At 39.4% G+C, this 22,504-nt stretch overlaps 2 protein-coding genes across 4 annotated transcripts; one reads left to right on the top strand and one right to left on the bottom strand.

Annotated features, from left to right (window-relative positions):
• The first annotated feature begins 1,722 nt into the window (after window positions 1–1,722).
• On the top strand, window positions 1,723–10,208 carry gmppaa (GDP-mannose pyrophosphorylase Aa). Of its 3 annotated transcripts, none has more exons than XM_080838383.1 (13): window positions 1,723–2,023; window positions 2,469–2,566; window positions 2,652–2,755; window positions 2,926–3,118; window positions 3,399–3,458; window positions 4,627–4,757; window positions 4,900–4,914; window positions 5,532–5,666; window positions 5,769–5,866; window positions 5,989–6,011; window positions 6,113–6,205; window positions 6,489–6,657; window positions 9,488–10,208. In XM_080838383.1, exons 1-13 carry the CDS (start codon window positions 1,984–1,986, stop codon window positions 9,586–9,588), a joined length of 1,260 nt encoding a protein of 419 aa, XP_080694509.1. In that variant the 5' UTR covers window positions 1,723–1,983; the 3' UTR covers window positions 9,589–10,208. The 3 variants fall into 3 exon arrangements, with proteins under 3 accessions (XP_080694509.1, XP_080694507.1, XP_080694508.1); XM_080838381.1 differs by having other exon boundaries at window positions 5,965–6,011; XM_080838382.1 differs by lacking the exon at window positions 4,900–4,914 and having other exon boundaries at window positions 5,965–6,011.
• A 655-nt stretch (window positions 10,209–10,863) lies between these two features.
• On the bottom strand, window positions 10,864–19,008 carry LOC308365058 (rac GTPase-activating protein 1; the record flags this gene model as incomplete). The annotated part of the gene is made up of 17 exons (XM_080838380.1): window positions 10,864–10,918; window positions 11,068–11,179; window positions 11,344–11,467; window positions 11,707–11,839; window positions 12,082–12,187; window positions 12,848–13,046; window positions 13,162–13,257; window positions 13,345–13,506; window positions 13,589–13,737; window positions 13,818–13,953; window positions 16,299–16,391; window positions 16,511–16,564; window positions 16,749–16,821; window positions 16,931–17,067; window positions 17,287–17,489; window positions 18,769–18,857; window positions 18,965–19,008. 17 exons carry the CDS (start codon window positions 19,006–19,008, stop codon window positions 10,864–10,866), a joined length of 1,965 nt encoding a protein of 654 aa, XP_080694506.1.
• Window positions 19,009–22,504: the final 3,496 nt, after the last annotated feature.

Genomic DNA, 22,504 nt, shown 5'->3' with positions numbered 1-22,504 from the left:
CAAATCAAAGGAACCTCTTCTCTGTCCCTCTCAATTTAACTGTAACTAGGAACATTAAGACACCTTCCATTCTCTACTTTTTTTCTCTCCATCTCTCCATCTTTCTCTCTATCCCTTTCAGTCTACTTTCTCTCACACTCAATCTCTCTTCTTCACTCCATTTTTATCTCCTTTTTTCAATATTTTCACTCTCTTTTTCTCTTTCACTCTTCTTTCCTTCTTCCACTCATCTTTCCTTCTTCCACTCTTCTTTCCTTCTTTCACTTTTCTTTCCTTTCTTCACTCTCCTTTCTTCTTTCCTTTTTTCACTCTTCTTTCCTTTTCTTCTTTCCTTCTTCAACTATTATTTCCTTCTTTCACTCTTCTTTCCTTTCTTCACTCTTCTTTCTTTTCTTCTTCCACTCTTCTTTCCTTTCTTCACTCTTCTTTCTTTTCTTCTTTCCTTCTTTCACTCTTCTTTCCTTCATCCTCTCTTCTCTCCTTTCTTCACTCTTCTATCCTTTCTTCTTTCCTTCTTCCACTCTTCTTTCCTTTCTTCTTTCCTTCTTTCACTCTTCTTTCTTTTCTTCTTCCTTTCCTAACTTTTGCATTTCATGCACTGGTATTTCCTTCAGGAAATGCATTTTCTAGTTATAGTTGTTTTCAGTGAGGTACCATGGGTCTGATGCCCATTCCAACTAAATGTTCATGGTTTCACTTGAAAGAACTAACAAAAGTCTACCTTCTGTTCAAATTTCATGCAAATATCTGATCAAATGAGGAAGTTACAAGCATAATAGCGTTTTCGGTCACATGACTTCCATTGTAAGTAATGTATAATATTTTGATATAATCAGTGATATTACAAATACCATAACTCTCTCAATCCTCAACTGATTTTCACAATCCAGGTGTCATTGTAAAGGGAATGTCTGGCTCTGTCTAGGCATGTGATCCATTAGGGGTGTTTGAAAATTTTGTCATCATACCTACTGTTTCAGTTTAATTTCTGTAGGCCAACACAAAGACATTTCAAACTGCTTTACCTCGTTTGTTTGTAGGTTTTCTATAATGTATACATAGTTCATGGACTGTTTTCTGTTGGCCTGTAAACAAAACACAAGGATGTTGACAATCTGATTTATTCTGGGGAATGCAAAGGATAAACAATATTTCTGAAAGAAGCAACTCATTCACGTAGACCTTACGTCTTCAGAGAAAACTATTTCTGTATGCTGACATCAAAACATTTTCTAAGGCACATTCCCTTTAGGTCACTTAGCTCTTACTTGCTGGAATTTCATGCTAATTGCGTGTTATGTAGCCTATTTATATTTTAGGCAAACTGAGTTGATTTTGTAGGATAATCTGTGGGACTGGAATTGAGAAACAATTGAGTATTGTTACTGACAAGGTCACAGTTAGGAAGGAATGATGTTATGAACGAAAAGGAAATGAAAGCTGTTTCTAGCTACTGGGTAGACTTAAATACAAATTAAGCTTGTTGTTGAAGAAGATAAATATCCTTTAAGAGTCGTGTGGCAGGTCTTTCTTAATAGTAGAATTTTATATTTTCTTAAATAGTGTAAAGCGCCTTGAGACAATTGTATTGTTTTGGCGCTAATTAAATAAAACTGAATTTAATTTAATAAATAATCTTTCACCTCCACTTGCGCTAGACGTTCGTCGCCTACTGCCTACTTGAAGATTTCCCAGAATGCCCAGCTGTGTTGTGAAGGATTTGACAGTGTGCAGATGCAGTGCTCTAGCAGCTATTCGTTATTTTGGACAAAAACTAGCAAGTGAAGTGTTGTTATTCAGTAAGACTGCTGTATGACGTTAACTCCGAAGCAACTGAGTATATGCTTGTAGTTGTTAACCAACTGCAACTCACTACAACTAGCAAACATTAAGACTTCAGTAAAAATAAGCTAAATTAGCTAGCTAGCATCGATCCAGCTTCCTAATATCAACATATGAGATTAGTTAGCTTGGATAGTCAAAATGTTGAAGACTGTCATACTCATCGGAGGTCCGCAAAAAGGTGAGACAAGCAGATTTCATGTTATAGCCTCATGTGTGGTATTTAATGATAGTTGTTAAAATATGTGGCTACCAACAGTTAATGAAATGTGAGGTTTGTCACAGCCAACTAGCTTAAGTTTGTTTGCCAATGGCCAATGAGTTGGGACGCTAAGCTAGCTAACTACGTTGCTAGCCAGATAGATTGGGAAACGTAAGACCCCAATCACTCAAAGATTAAGCCATATTGCCAGTAAGTGTCATAGCAAATGACAAATGCATTTGTTTAATTTTACTTCGTATGCTACTATGCTCGTTGTTTTCAAAGCAGACTGCAGTAGGGTAACGTTACCTTGCTAGATAATAGTGTACCATTAAGCCAACATGAGAGACGCAGTGATCCCTGTAGCTATCTTTAACCTAAATATAAGCGTGAATGTTCACAAGCTTGTACATCATTTAAACAGGCACTCGGTTTCGACCGTTGTCCTTTGAAGTCCCGAAACCGTTGTTTCCAGTGGCAGGAGTGCCAATGTTGCAGCATCACATTGAAGCGTGTGCAAAGGTATGTGAGAAATTAGGGACTATTATTAAAGTTCACTTGATTGATGCAATTCAACGACCTGACCTCAGGGTAATTGTTTTTGTAGATCCCAAACATGAAGGAGATCCTGCTTGTTGGGTTTTACCAGCCAAACGAGGAGCTCAATCGATTCCTAATGTGTGCTCAACAGGACTTCAAAGTTTCTATCCGGTAAAGTTAAAGTTGAAGCAAGCATTTATTTGTTGTGATGCAACTGTTACGACATTAAATATGATATTAGTTAATTAAATCCAGATATTGGATCTGTTTTATCTGCCTTTTTGAGGTAGGTTTGGCCTATTGCAGTATTGTCAAATTGAACTTAGAATCCTGTATTTCAGGTACTTGCAGGAGTATGCTGCTCTTGGAACAGGGGGAGGCATCTATCACTTCAGAGACCAGATCCTGTCTGGAGCTCCAGAGGCTTTCTTCGTCTTGAATGCTGATGTGTGCTCAGAGTTTCCACTTCCTGAGATGCTGGCATTTCAGAAAGAGCATGGGGACACACACAGCTTTGTCATCCTTGGGACCACTGTAAGGAGAGAGATAAGGGTTTATTTATTTATTCATTCATTAGGGTTTATTTATTTGTGAAAACACAGAAACACATTTTGTGGCAACTAATGGCCACTGTAGCTTCTCATACATGCATGAAAAGGGATTCAGTTGGTTGCAATCTGCAGCCTTACCACTATATGCCACTAAATCCTACCTACTGTACCTTTTAAATGTGTTGCTTCTTTCAGAAATATTGTTATCCTTAGCATTTCCCAGAATTACTCAGGTTGTCAACACCCATTTGTTTTGTTTACAGGCCAACAGAAAACAGTCCATGAACTATGGATGCATTGTAGAAAACCAACAAACAAATGAGGTAAAGCAGTTTGAAATGTCTTTGTGTTGCCATAGAGAAATTAAACTGAAACAGGTTACTGAGGTTGTTAATCTATGACCATTGGCAGACCACCATAGGGTGGTTGTGATACTAAAAGTGCCCTACTGAACTACTCATAGCTTAAGAACATTTCATAGAAGTATCATCTGTGGACCAATAATATTATGCAGGGTAGGAAGCCTCCTGAACATGGTTGTGTGCCAGCAACCATTCTTGTCCTAAATCAACTTGACTAAAAAGAGGATCTGGTAGTCATCCACTTATGAACTGTGAGTTGTTATCCTGGAACTGATAGGTAGTGAGTATCTAGAACTAAAGAAGAAATAAAGGAGCCTTGTGTATGAGACCATACCTAATGCAACCTCTCCTGTCCAGGGAAGGTTTGCCACCAGTTTGCTTTGATTCAGGAATATAAATGGCTTTTGAAGTTTGTAATGAGCATGGCTGAACAGCATGGCATGCGTAAAAGTGAGCCAAGGCTTAACATGCTACCTCTGTGTATGCAGTTCTCTATAGGGTCTCTTGACCTGCCAAGAAACTAAACGCATAGTGTGCTTCTGCAAGCTTTTGGTGGTAGCAAAATGTTTACCCACATTAAGCAACCTCGTTTTTATATCTGAGATACAATCTTTGAAATATTCTTGACAGTTTTTCCTACCTCAAAACTTTGGCCGTTATTTCGGCAATAGTTAACAATAGTTGTCAAACAAAAACCTCTAATCCAATGAAACTTATAGTGGTTTTCCTTGCTTTGCTTTTCTCGGTGACCTACACAAAATATCTGTGCAAGGGGATGTTTACTCTCCAGCAAGAGTGATGCACATAGCCATTGGCATGCATCATTTCAGGTGTGACAGGGAAGGTGGGGTATATAGGGTGTCCGGTACTTTAAAAAGAAATGAAAATGCAAGAAATGTCTTTGGACAGAGCACGGAGCTGTCATCATCCACACTAGCCTTCTCTGCATTCAATTGTTATGACTGACATAAACTAATTTTTAACTTTCATAAGGTCTATCTTTAACAGTTTTTCCAATATTTCTGTGCAATCATCTCTTCTGTATTTGTCTATTTATAACATTTATAAGCATGCATTTTATTTTAAATGCTTTGTTGTACATTAATAAAAGTAACAATTGTGCTTTCAGGTTTTGCATTATGTGGAGAAGCCCAGCACATTTGTGAGCGACATAATAAACTGCGGGATATACCTGTTCACACCGGACATATTCCAGCACATCGGAGAAGTCTTCCAAAAGAACCAGCAGGACATGCTTTTGTGAGTGGGAAAGGTCCCGGCTGGATGCTTGTGCTGTGCCAGCCATGTTTTATTTGAAATAATTTCCATCCTACCATTCTCTTCATCTGTCTATTTCCTCCCCTTTCCTCATATCTTCCATCATTCTGTTTGCTATCATCAGATATCCCGATGAGGGGTAAGTTGGGTTGGGAAGCCCTGATGCTGTGGTGGTTTTAGAGTCAGATGTGTTCTGCTCTGTTGTCTGCTTGTAGTTTGAGATTGATACTGAATGGATTTGTGTGGCGCCAGAGCATTATGTACTAGTTGAGGTGGCATGTGGGAAATGTGACACGATTTGGTGTGTGTGGTTTGGTGTCTGCCTTAAACTCACCGTGTATGCAGTTAACTAGATAAATAGGCTTGTTGCAGTTTGCGTACCTAAAAATAATTGCCTTGTAGTTAGTTCTTGGTTTTTGTATATGTAGAGATTTGTTCAAATCATTTGTGAAATCAGTATCAGATAAAACACATTTGTACTTGTAGATCTCACCGATTGTCATGTTTTTGAGGGAAAAGAACAATATACCTCACATTTAACACCTACCCTTATTATTTGGTGTCCTGCATCCATGTTCACAATCATAACCGCATTCTCAATTCAGCCTGCAACCAGCTTACACTCATTGTTTGGCATGCCTGATCTTGCTTTCAGCATCTACATTTTTGCCAGTTATCAGCAGCACACAGTGGGGAATGGTACCAGTGTTAATGTTTTTTTAGACTTGTTCTGATCCAGTGAGTTCTATCCTCCAGGGACGAACAATCTAACGGCTGGCATCGGGCTGAGGTGATCCGTCTGGAGCAGGACATCTTCACTGGGCTGGCAGGCCAGGGCAAACTCTACGTCTACAAAACCCCCCGCTTCTGGAGCCAGATCAAATCAGCAGGGTGAGTCCTGGTCCTCCACTTGCATCATGTTGTGTTTCTGTGGATTGTTGACTGCTGGCTTCATTATTTATTTGTTTTTTTATTTGTATTGTATTTTCAAAGGTCTGCAATATATGCCAGTCGACTGTATCTTAACCAATACCATCAAACTCATCCCGAGAGGCTGACCTCAAATAAAGACGGAGGGCCCAAGATCAGTGGTAAGTCTTTAGAGCACAGTGTATAATTTGTCCATTCATGACATTTTCAGAATGGTTATACTGTGTACTTACGCTGATAATGCTCACTCTAACTCTAGGGAATGTGTACGTTCATCCAACAGCCAATATTGATCCTACAGCAGTGGTGAGTTGATGAATATGGCGGAAGAAGTTACAGGACTTGGAATATTGGAGGTGATAATGTCTATTAAGCAACTGTAACTGTTTTTTCTTCTGTGTTCTTAGCTAGGACCTAATGTGTCCATAGGGATGGATGTGACGATAGGAGCCGGCGTGCGAGTGAGAGAGTCCATCATTCTCCATGGTGCCACCCTACAGGCAGGTCTACTCTCCTAACTTTTAAAACCTTTTAAGATCCAGTCAAATGAAAGTAAATGACAACTCTGTTTTTCTGATAGACAATGCCAATCCATCTTGAATTTAGGGCAGTGCCTTTTGAGCCAGATGCAGGTTTAGTTACAGTTTGGTTTACAATTAATTAATAAAGCAAGTTCTGGTTCAGTAGTTGTAAATATACATTATCATGCCAGATTATGTTCCTGTTTAAATAGAGTAGATGTTGTTTGTTGTAAATCTGACTGTAATCTTTGTTCTTCTCCAGGATCACAGTTGTGTACTGAACAGTATCGTTGGATGGGATAGTACTGTTGGAAAGTGGTCGCGAGTGGAAGGCACTCCCAGCGACCCCAACCCAAATGACCCCTATGCTAAAATAGACAGTGAAACTCTCTTCAGGGATGGGAAACTCACACCTTCAATAACCATTCTAGGTGAGTTTGGACTTGGTCTGTGTGTTTGGAAAGAGAGAGGTGTTTCCTACTCTTATGAGGGTCAGTCCACGTCAAATGAGCCAATTTAGGAAAACCTTCCTGATCAACCCCCCTCATATTAATCTTTATTCACTGATATTGTGTGCCTCTACAACTCAAAGGAAGGTCTGCAAAATGATGCCTCCAAATTTCAAGTATTTCTAAGAACATTTAGCCTTAGAGAACACCTACCCCTACTTCAGAAGAGTGTCTGTGAGCCAATTTTGTCAACTTCAGACCATTCAGACAAGACCAGTAACTTCTGGAGATACAAGCAGTCCAGGTACTTAACAGTGTCCTTCTGCAGACACCTGCCATCTTTCATAGCTGTCAAATGATATACTGTCTCCTCAGGACACGTTCAAAAAAACAAAACAAAAAAAAGCTAAATAGCTTCAGGATCGAAAATATGAAATCTTTTCTTTTTAAATTGACAATTGCCAAAGTTCTGAAAGACCTAAATTCCTGTAAAGCACATCAGGGTGATTTTTGGCAAAACTACACTGGAAAAAAATCACTTTCACAATTTCACCGTAACTTTAAAACCAGAAAGAGCCCTCACTATTTGAAAATAAAATTAATGCAAAAGTCAATCAAGAGAAATGTTGCCAGGCTCCTAATAATAAGATAAGATAAGATAAACCTTTATTAATCCGTGTAGGGAATTTCAGGTGTAATAGCAGCAAGGACAGTAACAGGTAAGAGCGGGTAACAGGGTAGTATGGATAAAATATATAAATACAAAAAATAAAAAATAAGGACAGCCTATCCGTTAATAAATATAACTATGTACTGTACTAAAGTTATTATGTGGGGGTCAGTACTCGGTTGCGGAGCCTGATGGCTACTGGCACAAAGGACTGGCCAAGGTGCTTTGTGGTGTGCCGAGGAGGGATGAGTCTGTGGCTAAACGTGCTCCCCATCTGTGCTCGTTTGCCATAGAGGGGATGGGAGGGGTTCTCCAGTATAGCGTCCAGCTTCCTCCTCCTCCTCCCCTCTGCAACCGCCTCCAGATTTTCCAGTATAATAATACTGTATCATCAACAAGTTTTCACCTGACATCAATAAAGGAGCAAGGCGCTCGCTACCTGGCGCATGAAAATCGAGTTTGGCCGACTGTTAAACTACGTAAACACGCTGGTCGTGTAAAACAAGTAGCGCGAACAAAACAGTATACTAATGTATAGGACCGTCACCGTCAGTGTACAATAGATTTGATTTTGAGACCTCTACTTTGGCTGTCATAACTAGCCAGTTCACCTTACCTCCCCTTACAAATGGTGGCTCTGTGTTGGTACTTTTTTGATTGGGCTCATATATTTGTGTTGACCTGTTTTAAGAGTAATATATTTCATGGTTAGAGTTAATATTTTAAACACGCTGTGTGAAGGGGGGTATTTATTGGGGAGGGTACATTTGCGGATATGGTACAGGCATGCCATTACATTACATACATTTCATGTCCAAGCTTGATCCACTTAAGATTACCTTATAAGACCTTGCCTGCCCATGTTTTAACCAACTAGGTGATAGGCACAAGTTAAAATATGATTTAACTAGGGAAATGGTGCCACACACAATTCATTTAATTTGTGTTCAATATTTTATTACAGATGAGAAATGTAGTATGAGCAACTACATTTTGCATGTATAACATTCAAACCCACCTCCAAAGAGTACTTTAGCCTTGACTGTTACATCTAATGCATTACAACCAGTGAACAATTTAGAGTGAAAACGCCATTTTTTTTTGTAGATTTCAGATTTACCATTCAAGTTTTATATATGTTGAAGGGCAATATCTCATCTCTTTATCCTATTACATGTTACAGGTAAACTTATGTTAAGGACATCGTCATTGACAGCTATGACGGATAACTGGCACATTGTGACACTAAAGTCACTGGGCTGCTCGCACACCAAAAAGTAGGCATGTATCTCAAGTAGTTACTCAGATAACAAGGTCTGAAGTTGTAAAAATGGCTCACGGACACTTCTCAAATAGAGTAGGAGTCATAGTTAGCTATGTCCCTCACCTCCTGCATCTCAACCAATCAGAGTAAGGTTCGGATCACTGTTCCAGGAAGTAGAGGAACGACTAGTTTGCCCCGCACATCAGCTAGTGCTCGGTTGAAGAGCACTGGGTTGAACTGGCAGAGTACACAGGTAGAAAAAGAAGTAGGCAAGTGTGGCTTCTCTACGTCACCACTCGTCATCGGCCTTTTAGGCATGAATAGAAGTGGTGATATCCCATACAATTTGTGTTGTGCCTTGTTCATGTCCTTCAGGGAACAGTGGTTATATGCATAACCATACATTACTTTTTCTGTGTAGCCAAGCTAAGACACTTCCTTAGTGTACTTTTGTCTTTGTATCCCATCTTCACGCTCCAGTCACACTTGAACTTGTAGTAGGTCGATCTATTAGACATCATATGTGTACAGCTAAATGAGAGTCTGGCCATTTGTGATGGAGTCTTGATCGATGGAAATGGGGTCCTTTAGGTGCATGATTGAGAGAACCTATTCTAAACAATGGACACATTGTTATACCATACCAATGGTAGCATTTCTTTTAGACACAAGTCCACAAAGTGAATAGGTTACATAAAAATCATCAGGTTAAATCATACATACATTCAGCAGGATAGCATATAAGAGGTGCATAGCCTAATACTGTCATGGTTGGAAAATAAGAACATACTTGTGTGTTGTTTTTTGTCAAATGAAGGGGGAAATAAAGAAAAGGTGCATGTCATTGTAAATTAATTTCTCTTTTTTTATCCCTGCAGGTTGCAATGTGAATATCCCATCTGAAGTCATCATACTGAATTCAATAGTCCTCCCTCACAAAGACCTGAATAGGAGTTTCAAGAATCAAATCATTTTATAGTTAACTTTTTTTTTTAATATGTAAAATAATTACAATGAACTATAAATGTCATTTGCAGGGATTATGGCAGCAGAATGTGATGAATGGAGAAAGATTTTTTCTAGACATTAACTTTGCACTCACAAGGCTTAGCTCATGTAAGCTGTGAGGGCATTGGAGAGGTGCAACAAGGGGTTTGTGTAGACTCTGGGCTGCTCAAAAATGGATGTGACCGTTAAGTGTTGCTATGTGAAATGTGAACCTTTGTTACACTACCACAAGTATATTCATGTGTTCTTTAGAGACTTATTTTGTTTGTGAGAAGCCCCCAAACACACACTCAAGTTAGCCCTGCCAAAAAATGTAGACATATCACTGAGGGGGGTCACAGCATAATCTTTGGGGAACTGTCATTCTGTCAGCCTCTCATTAGTTATTCTGGTGGTGTTAAATCATGCCAGAACTGAATCTGTTAAACTTTATCAAATGTCATTTTGCATTATGATGTCATTATGTTGAAAGACTGATAGAGGCTTTCATGAAAACTGTTAGAATTTGTTTTTACCTGCAGCGTAAAATAAACAAAGCTTCCAACTGTGTGCCAAGGGAGTTGGGGATAAGGATGCAGAAAAAAAAAAGAAATTAAATTAACTGTACTAAAGTTTTTAATCTTTTGTGCATATTTTAACACACTCACACGTAGTACAAGTACAAAAAATGGTTCGAGTTTACCTAACAAATGTTATTTCAACAAAATATTGTTCCAATTGTAAAGTCATTGTAAGCCTTGATTATGAAATAATTGTGGCATTTAAACCACCACATTAATCAGAAAAGTAATCAACATATTGTATTACCCTTTTGCACTGGGTATAGTGATCTCTCTTAAAGAAAAATCCATCATCACTGACGCATTAGAAGAACACTGGATGGATTTCTGCCCTCAAGAATCTGATTATAGAACTAGCTAAAAAAAAAAGATCAAACAATTAAATATTGTGTTTATCATTCATCCATTAGTAGAAAAACAGATAACTGAACTTAAACTGAGCATAAACTTTATTTCAGTCTGACATAAATATTCAGCATGTTGAACATACATCTTGGCTGGAAAATACTCAAACAAGAAGTTTAACAACAAGACACACACTTACAAAATTCTGTGTAGTTTTAATATACTTTAAATATAGTTTAAATGTACATAGATAATATTTATATTACAAACACATTTTATTCAAGATGGTGAATTAAGCGCTTTCCTAGTCGGCATTAAAAGACAGGATATTCATTTCAGCATCATTTGGGGGAGATAAAAAAACGACTGTGTTTTGGGTCAGGCTTAGGTTTGCTTCTGAAAAAGAATTACATGTGATGTTGAGAATATGCAGTTGACTACTTAGGAAGGCATTAATGATAACTGAATGATGCTATACAACAGCAATTATATGAATGTGCTTCTAATTAGAAACCATTTGTTAGGAACTGGAGATAAAAACTTACGAGCTGCCAAAAGCATTGCCAAAGGTCCTAATTCTTCCTTTTAGAGAACTGGCACTAGGAACCTTTTCATAAGTCACCTTCTCAGGGGAACGGACCGGTGTGAACATCTTATCTGGATGGGGACAACACAGAGTACAGAGAAGTGGGTCCCAAAGAGAATGGTTGAAAATTATAAATAATTTTAAAGAAGTTTGAGGATTGATATGGCTAGGCACAGATTCATTTCTAAAACGCTATCGAAGACATTGGCAGGATACAACACCAAAACATATTTACTCCTATCGGTGCTTTTTCCATCAATGTTTATTTTTGCATCGGTTGGAGTTGTGGTGACACTCTTTTCTTTCCTGATGAGGCTTCTCCAGTATTCAGGCCGGAAGGACAGCAGTCTCGCCATGACCTGGCGGGGTGGGGATGGGGGGGCAATGACAGATTCTATTTGTAAACTGCACAGGAAATGCATGGTGGACAAATCAACCCATGGGGGAAATTAAATATTAATTCACATCATGAACTTCCCTCAGAGGACAAAATGCATACTAATGACAGCTGTAGGCTTCATGATAATTTGAGACAGGCGATCTGAATCATACACTACTCATGGAAAAGCTTACAGGAGGTCAAATCAGAGCTACAGACCTTGGGCTGCGTGGTGGTATCTCTCATGATGGTCATTGGTGACGGCTCCGGTATGCTGTGGCCAACAATAGTAGGTCCAAACACTCTGGCCAGATTGTTAAGATCCATCTGGCACACTGGGCTCTTCATGACTCTGTACAGAAGCGTGCAAACGGTGATTACTGAATATGGAAATAAACATGTCTAAATTTGTGGTGAAAACATGCCCAAAATGTTCTAGGAAGTGTGCTGCATGCACCACTTTTTCAGTCAGCAAAGAGCAGCAAAAGCGCCGAGACAATTGTATCATTTTGGCGCTATATAAATACAATTGAAAAATCAAAAAGGGAACTTCTGAGGGCGTTTCCCGGTTAACGTCCTTGTCTGTAGTATTACCTCTGCAGATGTAGCATGAGGAAAGCCAGCGTATCCCTGTTGACAGCAGGAAGCTCTCCTATGGCCTGAAACGTCATTGCGGCACTGTTGTCATCCTCTGCAATCTCTGTGACAAATAACCCATTGCTTTTAGGCCATCCAGGAGAATGAAAGAAACAAAACCCCTTTCCGTAAAAGGGTGTGAGCAGAATTAAAACGCTACACCATTCCAGTGATGGCCCAAGAGAACTATGTGTGGATTTACTCAGAACAAATGACATCCAAAACAATCACCATAGCCACACCGATAATAAAAATCAAAGAGCACGACCCAGACATAATTCTCATTTGTATGCCTCTTCCATTAGTGGCCTTGCAAATTAGATGGTGTGGCCCTCCCTCAAATATCCATTTTAATTTCTCATTTAAAAAGGGAGGCGCCATACCCGGCGGTGTTGTAGTTGCTACAAAACCGATACACTTAGTATGATAAAAACACTGCAGACATCCAATGGCTCCTAAATGTACCACTTAACCTTCCCTCTAGAACACAGACAAGGCAGAATTGAATATGCAGAAAGCAAATGCCCTAAGATGAAGTCTTGTTGCTTATTCAGGTCTGGTCTCCAAATTAAGACATAACCTTGATGATATATACTAATGACAAACTCTGTTAACCCTCCATTTAAAAACAGAAATTGTACAAATGTTTGTAAGCCACGTGTGATTCCCAAGTTTCCCCAGCTTTGGGATAGAGATATAGATGAGCAGAACAGACCAGACCTACCACTGGCCTCCATGAATTTGTGGTGCAGCTGAAACGTGATCAGAGGCTCTCTTAGTTTCCTTAGGAAGTCCTTGAGAAGTCCACAGATTACATGGACATCATATACTTTGTTGAGCAGGAGTGGGCCCTTGCCACTCAAGTACCTCTCCCTCAGTTCCTTGACTGTGCGCTCCCCTCCAGGTACGCGATAAATCCCTCTCTGCACGACACACAGAGAAGCACAATAAGGAATTCAGTGCAACAACTCAATTACTGGAATACATAATGATACTGTACTGTAAATACTTTGAAACATAAGTAACTAAAAATACAACCTCCTGAAATCCCCTTTTTTCAATTTCATTCACACATTGCGTAATGATTGAGGGGATTCTTGGATGGGTAGAAGGAGCAAAACTTTCCAAAGTGCCCTAAGAGGGAGAGAGGAAAACAAGATGCTTACCAAATGTTCCCCAGTATGGACTACCATCACAATGTGTAAACAGGTAGCGAGTTACCTCAGTGGGTTGAGGGTTACCATGGGCACTTGGAGAGCAAGGCCCATTACACATATGTTTACATTCGGGGTGGGATAAGAGCCGACAGTCCCGACACTTCACCGCCATCTTGCCGAAACGTATTCTTTTCCCACACGGCCCACAAGTCTCGGGTCTGATCACCTGAGATTGAAATGTTCATGCTACAGTCTTGATTGAAGTACAGTACCTCTCAAAACCTCTCAGAAGTGACCAATAATCTTACCGTTTTAGACAGAAAAACATGTCGCAAGGTTCTATCCTCAGTAGGTGACACAACCTCTGGCAGTTTGGGTTCTGTACACGTCAACTCCATGTCTGTCACAGTCTGGGACTCCATTTTGGATTCATCAGTAGCCCACACAGAGGTTTGATCTGACAGCCCCCCAAAAAAAGTTTTGTAGGCCAATTTTATCTGCATAAAATATTATCAGCATGTAAACCTATTGCCTTACCTAGAACAGGTGAACTCTCATAGATGTGATCACGACGGGGGTTCTCAAAAGGTTCCTGAGTTATGTCAATGACCAGCTGGATTGAACTACCTTCTGGAGTGCTAACTGATGCCTTCACTACAGTGGTCTCTACTTCCTGTGGACAAATGAAAAAGATAGAGGAGAAAGAAAATGAGAAGACTGGCTCTCCCTGACTCCTTGCTCAGGTCACCCCACAGTGTAGTCACATTGCCCTGCTCACATTCCACACTCACTTCCTCATATGAGGACAGATGGACATTTTCAAAGTGCTGAATTGCCTTGTTCCATTTGAGCAGTCCTTGTCACCAAGTAGAGACACACACACACACACACACACACACACACACACACACACACACACACACACACACACACACACACACACACACACACACACACACACACACACACACACACACACACACACACACACACACACACACACACACACACACACACACCTTGGGTATGGTCCACTGGTATTTCCACCTGAACAGAGAGGTGGGCACTGGGAGGATGGTGCAAAACGGAGAGCCTGGGGACTGATGAATGAGCTCCCTTATGGGAGATGACGCCCCACTACACTCGACAAATGAAGCACAATTTCGAGACAGAAATGGATGGAAATGGCAGGAGCTTTCACGTAGCGCTATAAAGTGTTAATGCTCTGCTAACTGTGCAGCAAAGACCCCAAGTGCTTGTATCACAAGTAGTTACACAAGATGTGCAGTCATGAAACTATAAATCTCATTACATGAACTTTATTACTTCATGATTTGAAAAGGAAAAATACAAAACCCGACAACGATTGACAAACTAGAAAATGCATTTCCTGAAGGAAATACCAGTGCATGAAATGCAAAAGTTAGGAAAGGAAGAAGAAAAGAAAGAAGAGTGGAAGAAGGAAAGAAGAAAGGAAAGAAGAGTGAAGAAAGGAGAGAAGAGAGGATGAAGGAAAGAAGAGTGAAAGAAGGAAATAAGAAAAGAAAGAAGAGTGAAGAAAGGAAAGAAGAGTGGAAGAAGAAAAGAAAGAAGAGTGAAAGAAGGAAATAGTAGTTGAAGAAGGAAAGAAGAAAGGAAAGAAGAGTGAAAGAAGGAAAGAAGAAAGGAGAATGAAGAAAGGAAAGAATAGTGAAAGAAGGAAAGAAGAGTGGAAGAAGGAAAGAAGAAAGGAAAAAAGAGTGGAAGAAGGAAAGAAGAGTGAACAAGAGTGAAAGAGAAAAAGAGAGTGAAAATATTGAAAAAAGGAGATAAAAATGGAGTGAAGAAGAGATATTGAGTGTGAGAGAAAGTAGACTGAGAGGGATAGAGAGAAAGATGGAGAGATAAAAAGTAGAGAATGGAAGGTGTCTTAATGTTCCTAGTTACAGTTAAATTGAGAGGGACAGAGAAGAGGTTCCTTGGATTTGGCGCAGGTGTCAGTGAAGCACAGGTGCAAGCCAGTTTAATTACCCTATTATGATGTCATAATGGCCCAATGTAAGTCAATGGGAAAATTTAGATTCGTTTTTCTTTAATAACTTAAAAAGTATAAAGTTTAGAAAAGTGAAAAATACATAGCATAAGTGTCCTTTACAAGACCTACGTGACAAAGTTTGAATGAAGTTTCTACGTTAAGCGGTTCGAGCTGAATTAGAAGAAGAAGAAGAAGAAGAAGAAGAAGAAGAAGAAGAAGAAGAAGAAGAAGAAGAAGAAGAAGAAGAAGAAGAAGAAGAAGAAGAAGAAGAAGAAGAAGAAGAAGAAGAAGAAGAAGAAGAAGAAGAAGAAGAAGAAGAAGAAGAAGAAGAAGAAGAAGAAGAAGAAGAAGAAGAAGAAGAAGAAGAAGAAGAAGAAGAAGAAGAAGAAGAAGAAGAAGAAGAAGAAGAAGAAGAAGAAGAAGAAGAAGAAGAAGAAGAAGAAGAAGAAGAAGAAGAAGAAGAAGAAGAAGAAGAAGAAGAAGAAGAAGAAGAAGAAGAAGAAGAAGAAGAAGAAGAAGAAGAAGAAGAAGAAGAAGAAGAAGAAGAAGAAGAAGAAGAAGAAGAAGAAGAAGAAGAAGAAGAAGAAGAAGAAGAAGAAGAAGAAGAAGAAGAAGAAGAAGAAGAAGAAGAAGAAGAAGAAGAAGAAGAAGAAGAAGAAGAAGAAGAAAATGCCTAGGAATAACAATACAGGGCATTTCATGCACTGTAAAAAAAGGATTATAGATAGTTGCTGCATGTGTTGTGGACACATGAAATGCGGGGTGCTTTCAGAAAATGCAAAGCGTAACTGCACAGTTTAGTTTGCAGTGAAACTTAAATATCAGTGTTTTGAAAAGCCAATTGAAACACTCCTGGAAGACTTCCATTCCCTTCCATTTTCTGCTCAGCTTGTTTAAGTAGGTTTACTGTGGCTTGCCTCAGAAACCAGAAGAGAGCTTCTCTATGTCTGAAGACTTTAATGGTGGGAACAAACAATGCATTACCGAGTTGCATTTACACTTACTTTTTCTGTTAGACCCACTCCTAGGAGATCTCCTGACCGGCCACTTATTCTACTTCTCCTCTGGTGTCTGACATTGGGCCCCATGGAGGATCGCTGCAAACAGCAAGAGTTCATGCCATCACAGCTGAGACATCTTCAAAACAACCGTCTCTTTTGCACCATACCATGTTGCCATCAGATTTATGGCTGTGGTAGGCTTTATGATATCTTACCCTTTTCTCTCTTGCTCTTGACTTGAGAGGTCTCAGCACTGCGGTGTCCAAGTCCTGTGGGAATTATAGGACACATGCTCTTAAGTATATGGACCCTTTGAAGCTTGAATTAAATGAATGGTAATGATGGGCTGACTTTTTAGATTAACTGAGAGTTGAGGTTGGAATGTGAGAAATGAAGATCGGAACACACTTAAGGTTTTGGTATGTACAAAAAAAAGAAAAAAAGAACACGTACCAGATCATCATCGGTTCTATCATAACTAATGTCAGAATGTGAGAGGAAAGATGACTCATCAATGACAGACAACCTGCAAGAAGAACTGACTAATTTAATACACAAATTACTCAACACTTAAGTCATTCACCATATGCACAACACAGAAATCTCTCTCTATATATATATGTATAAAGATATACCGTTTGCCTTTCTGCTGTGGAACATCAAGTCCTTTATGATTGAAGTTGGCAAGCATAGATCTCTGTTCATCATTGAGGCACGCACTTGATTTACTGTCATTGACGAGTATATCACAGATCAATTTCATCTGGCGCTCCTGTGGAATAAATAACCTAAACGTCACATCTCTATCCATTTAGATTAGAACACATTTAGGTGTGGATGTTTGCGAAATGCAATTATTTTAGTAAGTTACGTGTTAATTTTGTTAGTGTTAGTTATTTGTTTGTGTTCATTTAAGTAACCAGAAAAAAAAAAAAAAAAAAAACACATTTCAAAGCGGGGTGTAGATTAAGAGTCAAGACTACTGGATTACCAGGTTCTGATGGTCAGCCTCTGCCTTGTAGCGTTTCTTGATCTCAACATCAACCTGATTGCGAGCATGTTTCAGCTGGACCTCTAATGCTGCCCGGACTACGTCAGTCTTCAACAGCAGCTCCCTGCACTTGTTGAGGTCCAGTTCAGCATGAAGCCACTTCATCCTAATGGCCTCAAAGTTCCTTGTGACCTTAAGAAACGCTGATTCAAGGATATAAGATTGGCAGTGGGTCACTACTAGCCAAATCAAAGGGAAAAGAGGTGTTACCAGGCTCAACTGTCATGAAAAACAGTAAGGTACCAGTGATGGATGTTTTAAACACTAACAACTGAAGCAATTTATGAATATTTAAGAAGTGTGCCCTCGCTGTTGGACATGTACCATCACAGGGAACTTGTACTGGGTAGGCCTTGGCACCTCACCTGAGTAGTCTCATAGTTGTGAAGGCATGCAATTAAGTTAATTATAAGACTAGTTGGTAAGCAGGTCTTTAGGCAATGTAATCATCTACTGTGTTTTTTAAGCCAGCCTTAATATTTGAAGTTATAAAAATCCAAACGTGGACGTGCCAGTGAAAGTTACCAAACAGATTGAATATTCAGTCTCCCCCCCAAAAAACTGTATGCACTTTTACCATTCAAACAGCCCCAAGGGCCTACAGTCTGAATGTCGATGTCAGTACCTTCCTTGTATAGCTAAGACTACTATTGCCTCTTCAGACATGATGAAGACTACTATTGCCTCTTCAGACATGATGAATGTTTTGCGTCTGGAGTAGTTTTACTGCCTATATAAAAAACAGCATTACAAGGTTTGATATTTGTATTTGATTCAAAAGTGCTACTAAATACTTTGTTTAATGTAATTTATTAAATGAGATAGATTTAACAAAGCGAAACAAACAACAAAAAACAAGAGTGAACTCTTCACACAGCTTAGCAAAGGAAGTGGCAAGGTCGAGTGTGACAGAATTGAATGGGCAAATTGTTTTGACATCCTTGTAAGACACTTGCGCATGCAACAAATAAAAGCTTCCGCTAAATCCCTTTCTCAATGGGCCGTGGCTGACTTCGAGGCCAAACTAATGGAACTAAATCTGACACTAGAGTGTCTCAGACAGAAAACTCTGACAGCGATAATATGAACCAGGCCTACTGGAAAAATGTGGGACGCATAGCCTGGATCCATTGTGTCTATGGCCTGGATCTGTGTGCTCACAGAATAGCTATGAATTGAAAGGCTTTAATAGCCTACATTTGAATTTTAAAACGGACACGTCAAATTGTATAAGGGCGTAACGGTAGGCAAACACTGGACTGAGTATTTTGCTTCTGTTGGTCATATTCACAGAAAACAAAGAAGCATTGTGGTGTCAAAAATCAAAAACATAATGTTAGTTAATTTGGATGTGCAAATATGCTATTCAGCTGTCTATCTCTTACCTACTTACCTATCTACACAAAAACAATTAAGACGTACCTAGTTCGGAGCTAGAGACGTCTTGCTCCATTGATATTTTTTCAAGACACATGGAAAGAAGGTCTTTAACAAATGATTCCCCCATGGAGCTGAGAGAAACAATAGCAAGCCAAGTTATGCTTTCGTGAGAACCCGGATAAAATGTCTCAAAAGTTTCACTCACGGTCTAAAATATTAATACAAAACATAGCCCTACCGACAAAACGAACTTGAATCCCAACCACTGATTGATGGAGTCATTGCCAATTACGTGCTACCTCTTGAGTTTGAGGCCTCAAGATCAGATAGAAACAGAGGAGGATATGTCCGCGCAAACGTGCTGTGGCCTCCAATTGGTCAATCACGCCAGGCAAAAAGCCATGAAACACAAACTTTATAACCCAAGTAACCGGGATTTGTAGACTAGTTCATCTTTCACAAATCCAATTCAGGTGATTCACAAATGCATGGATTTTCAACAGAGAATACCTGAATGTCTAAAGACTAGCCTAGCCTACTAGAATTCAAATATTGGCCTACCTACAGGAAAAGAACGGATGAAGCTGGTTGACCACTGTTTGAGGTGTGTTTTCCGCAGCTACCAGCAAACTAGTTGGCCAGCTAATTTGACAAGCCTAAGGTAGGTTATGTTTGCATATGATTTTTTTTGTATGATTTAGCTGGTCATACCATTGTAAACCAGCTAAGACCAATTACAAGCACATCAGATAGTCTATTTTTTCTCAGCGGGGTTGAGAAAATAGTACAACGTTCTTGTAATATATCTTAGTGTTCTTGTAAAGTCTTCACGGGATAGACCATAGACATGTATATATCGGGATAGACCATAGACATGTATATATCTATACATGTCTATGGGATAGACGGTTTAACCACAGCCTACTTACCTGTTGGATTGGCTACTGTAGGCAACGTGTCAAGAAAGTTTTGCACGTATGCTACCAGTTTCCACATGAAGAGTAAACCATGTTTTATGTTTTAAAAACCGTTTTAGCGTTTAGAACAGTAACTCTAGGTTTAGGCCTAATGATAAAGGCTAAACCCCTGCCATGTCAGAATATCTTGGAGATTTATTTTATAAATGTAACTCTCAGTCCCGAGTCACACCGTAGAAATGTATAGTCCCAAGCATGCATATGAAGGTGGAGAGGAGCTGTAGACATGTGCAGTCTTTCCTTTTGCAAAAACGTCAGTCACCACACCGGAGGTGATCTAACATACAATTGGAGGTAGCAGTTTTTATTTTTATTTTTAGAGCTTCCATGTTATTATCTATACTAGGCTTTTTTGGATTTTGGTTAATTTGACCTAGGCAACTCTTACGGACACGCATGCACGGCCCTCATTTAATTGGGTAGACATTTAAAGGTACATTAATAATTCAAAGCCTGTGCCACAACGACGTTAACCCTTAGATGCATGGGCTACCAATACCTACACTCTTCCATGAGCGGGGTCAAAAATGACCCCAATTAGAATGCATGCGTTTTATGCTGTAAACTCAAATAATGTCTTTCATTTTGGTTAAATATGATGATTTTTATTATATATTTGTCAACAAAATAATTATTTCATGTTGACAGATTAATTTATCACTTTTTATTAACATTGTATTACAAAACAGCTTTTAGAAAGGTAAAAAAAAGGTTAACATCCTAAAATGATCTCAAGACGAGAATTATTTTATATTTTGCATGTTCATTTCTTCTCATAACAAATTTCTTTCATTTTGTTTAAAAATGATTATTTTTATTATGATATGGTCAACAAATGACCTTATTCATGTTTGACATGTTCATTTATCACTTTTCATTAACATTTTATCAAAAAACAACTTTGAGAAAACATCCAAAAATGATCCCAACACGAGAATGATTTCATATTTTACATGTTAATTTCTTATCATCTTTCAAAACAGGAACTTTCAGAGTTTGTGTGTCCCTCTGTCGCACGACCAGATACATATAAAAACTCTCTTCTCACTGTGTGCAGCTGTTACAAAGGACCTTTTTTCTGGCAGTGAGCACTGCACACATGGCCACTGCATTTCCAGCAACTATTGCTGGCTTTGCGGTCTTGGTTTCTTGGGTACATCTTACACCTTTTCCTCTTCTGTTGGCCCTGCCTGTTTCCCTCCTGTGGCTGGATTGCAGCTTTTGTCACCCCACACCTTTCCATTGCTGCAGTGATTGTGGTTGGTAGGTATAGGTTATCTTCCAGTCGACTTCTCATACAAGGCGTCACAAGCTCATGTGAGAGCTCTGTAAGAAAGCGCCGCCGGGCGTGAGTGATACCTGCATATAATTCAGGGTGCTGAGCCTTGAAAAAGGAGTAGGCATTCAGGGTGGCAATATTAATCAGGTTGTACCACAGCAGCAAGGGCCACCTCTGCGTTTGGCGTTCACAGGTGTAGGTGCCAACCATCTGGTCCACAGTATCTACACCTCCTTTCGTCTGATTGTAGAAGAGGATCACCTATGGTTTTTCCTTGCGGGTGTTTTCATCCACCATTTTGCTGTGGTGCATTGTGCTGAGAAGCAGAACAGCCTTATCCTTCTTTCCAACGTAGCTGACCATGGTCATGCTGCCATTGAACCCAAAGTCAGTGCTGAAGAGCTCCCTGGTCTTGGGAGGGATGTCTGGCTTGTTTTGTCGTAATGTTCCCACAATAGTCAGACCCTTCTCCAAGAGAAGCTCTGCAAGAGGCACACTGGTGAAGAAGTTGTCTGTGGTGACATTGCGACCTGTGTGTTTGAATCCACAGCACAACTGACTGACGATGTTGAGACCCAGATTCTTACTGACTCCTTCCCCTGGCTGTCTCCCAGTGTACACAATCCCATTAATTGCATAGGGGGTTTTGGCGTCACAAAGCCAGGATACTTACATGTATGTTGTTGTGTAAAAATAACCTTCAGGATGGTGAGACTGCTGACATGAGATGTTATGATTGACAGTTAATGTATACCTGACTGTCACAGTTGATAAAAATCAAAGGTTCCTAGGGTTAACCTTTGAAATTCCATAGAAAATGCTTGGGGTCATTTTTGACCCCACCTATGCAAATCTGTGGTATTGATACAAAACATGAAATTACTTTAAAAATATAACAATTGGATACAAATCCAAATGGCCTCATGTCAAAGACAACCTATTTGAGGAATACATGGAAGGTTAAACAATAAAAATGTAAAATTAAAAAGATACTGCAAAAAAACAACCCCTGGGGTCATTTTTGACCCCACTTATGCATCTAAGGGTTAAAGTTATGTTTGCAGCTATTTTTTCGAATGATCCGTTCAACCTTAAATGCTGCGTAGACGACTGCAATAACGCTATTTCTCCTGTAGGGGGAGGTTTTACCTTTAGTGCATACGCTTAGCTGACTACTTTGAGAACTTCGTTTGGTTTTCGATTCGAAGTAACTTATCAGGCTTGGGTCTGACTTTTTGGTACCACTTCAAAAGTACATTTCAGGACAGTTTCATAAATAGAATGTGTGCACTTAAGACAAAAAAAAAAAAATAGAAAACGTTTTTTCCAAAAACAAATATTATGTAATCTTAGACACAGCTTATTGTGTACATTTTCACAGTAAGTCAACATGGAAGAATTTGACATGAGATGGAAATTACTTTTAAGGCAGGCCCAAAATCCATGGAAGAGTGGACTGGATTTTTCAACCTGGGCCCTATTTTTAGATCTTTTTGGGTCCACATTTTTACTGGAGATAAAA

This window comes from Sprattus sprattus (genome assembly GCF_963457725.1).
Source record: "Sprattus sprattus genome assembly, chromosome: 5".
In the NCBI taxonomy this organism is placed as follows: domain Eukaryota; kingdom Metazoa; phylum Chordata; class Actinopteri; order Clupeiformes; family Clupeidae; genus Sprattus; species Sprattus sprattus.
Note: the sequence above shows the minus strand (reverse complement) of the source record. Positions and strands in the feature narration are given on the sequence as shown.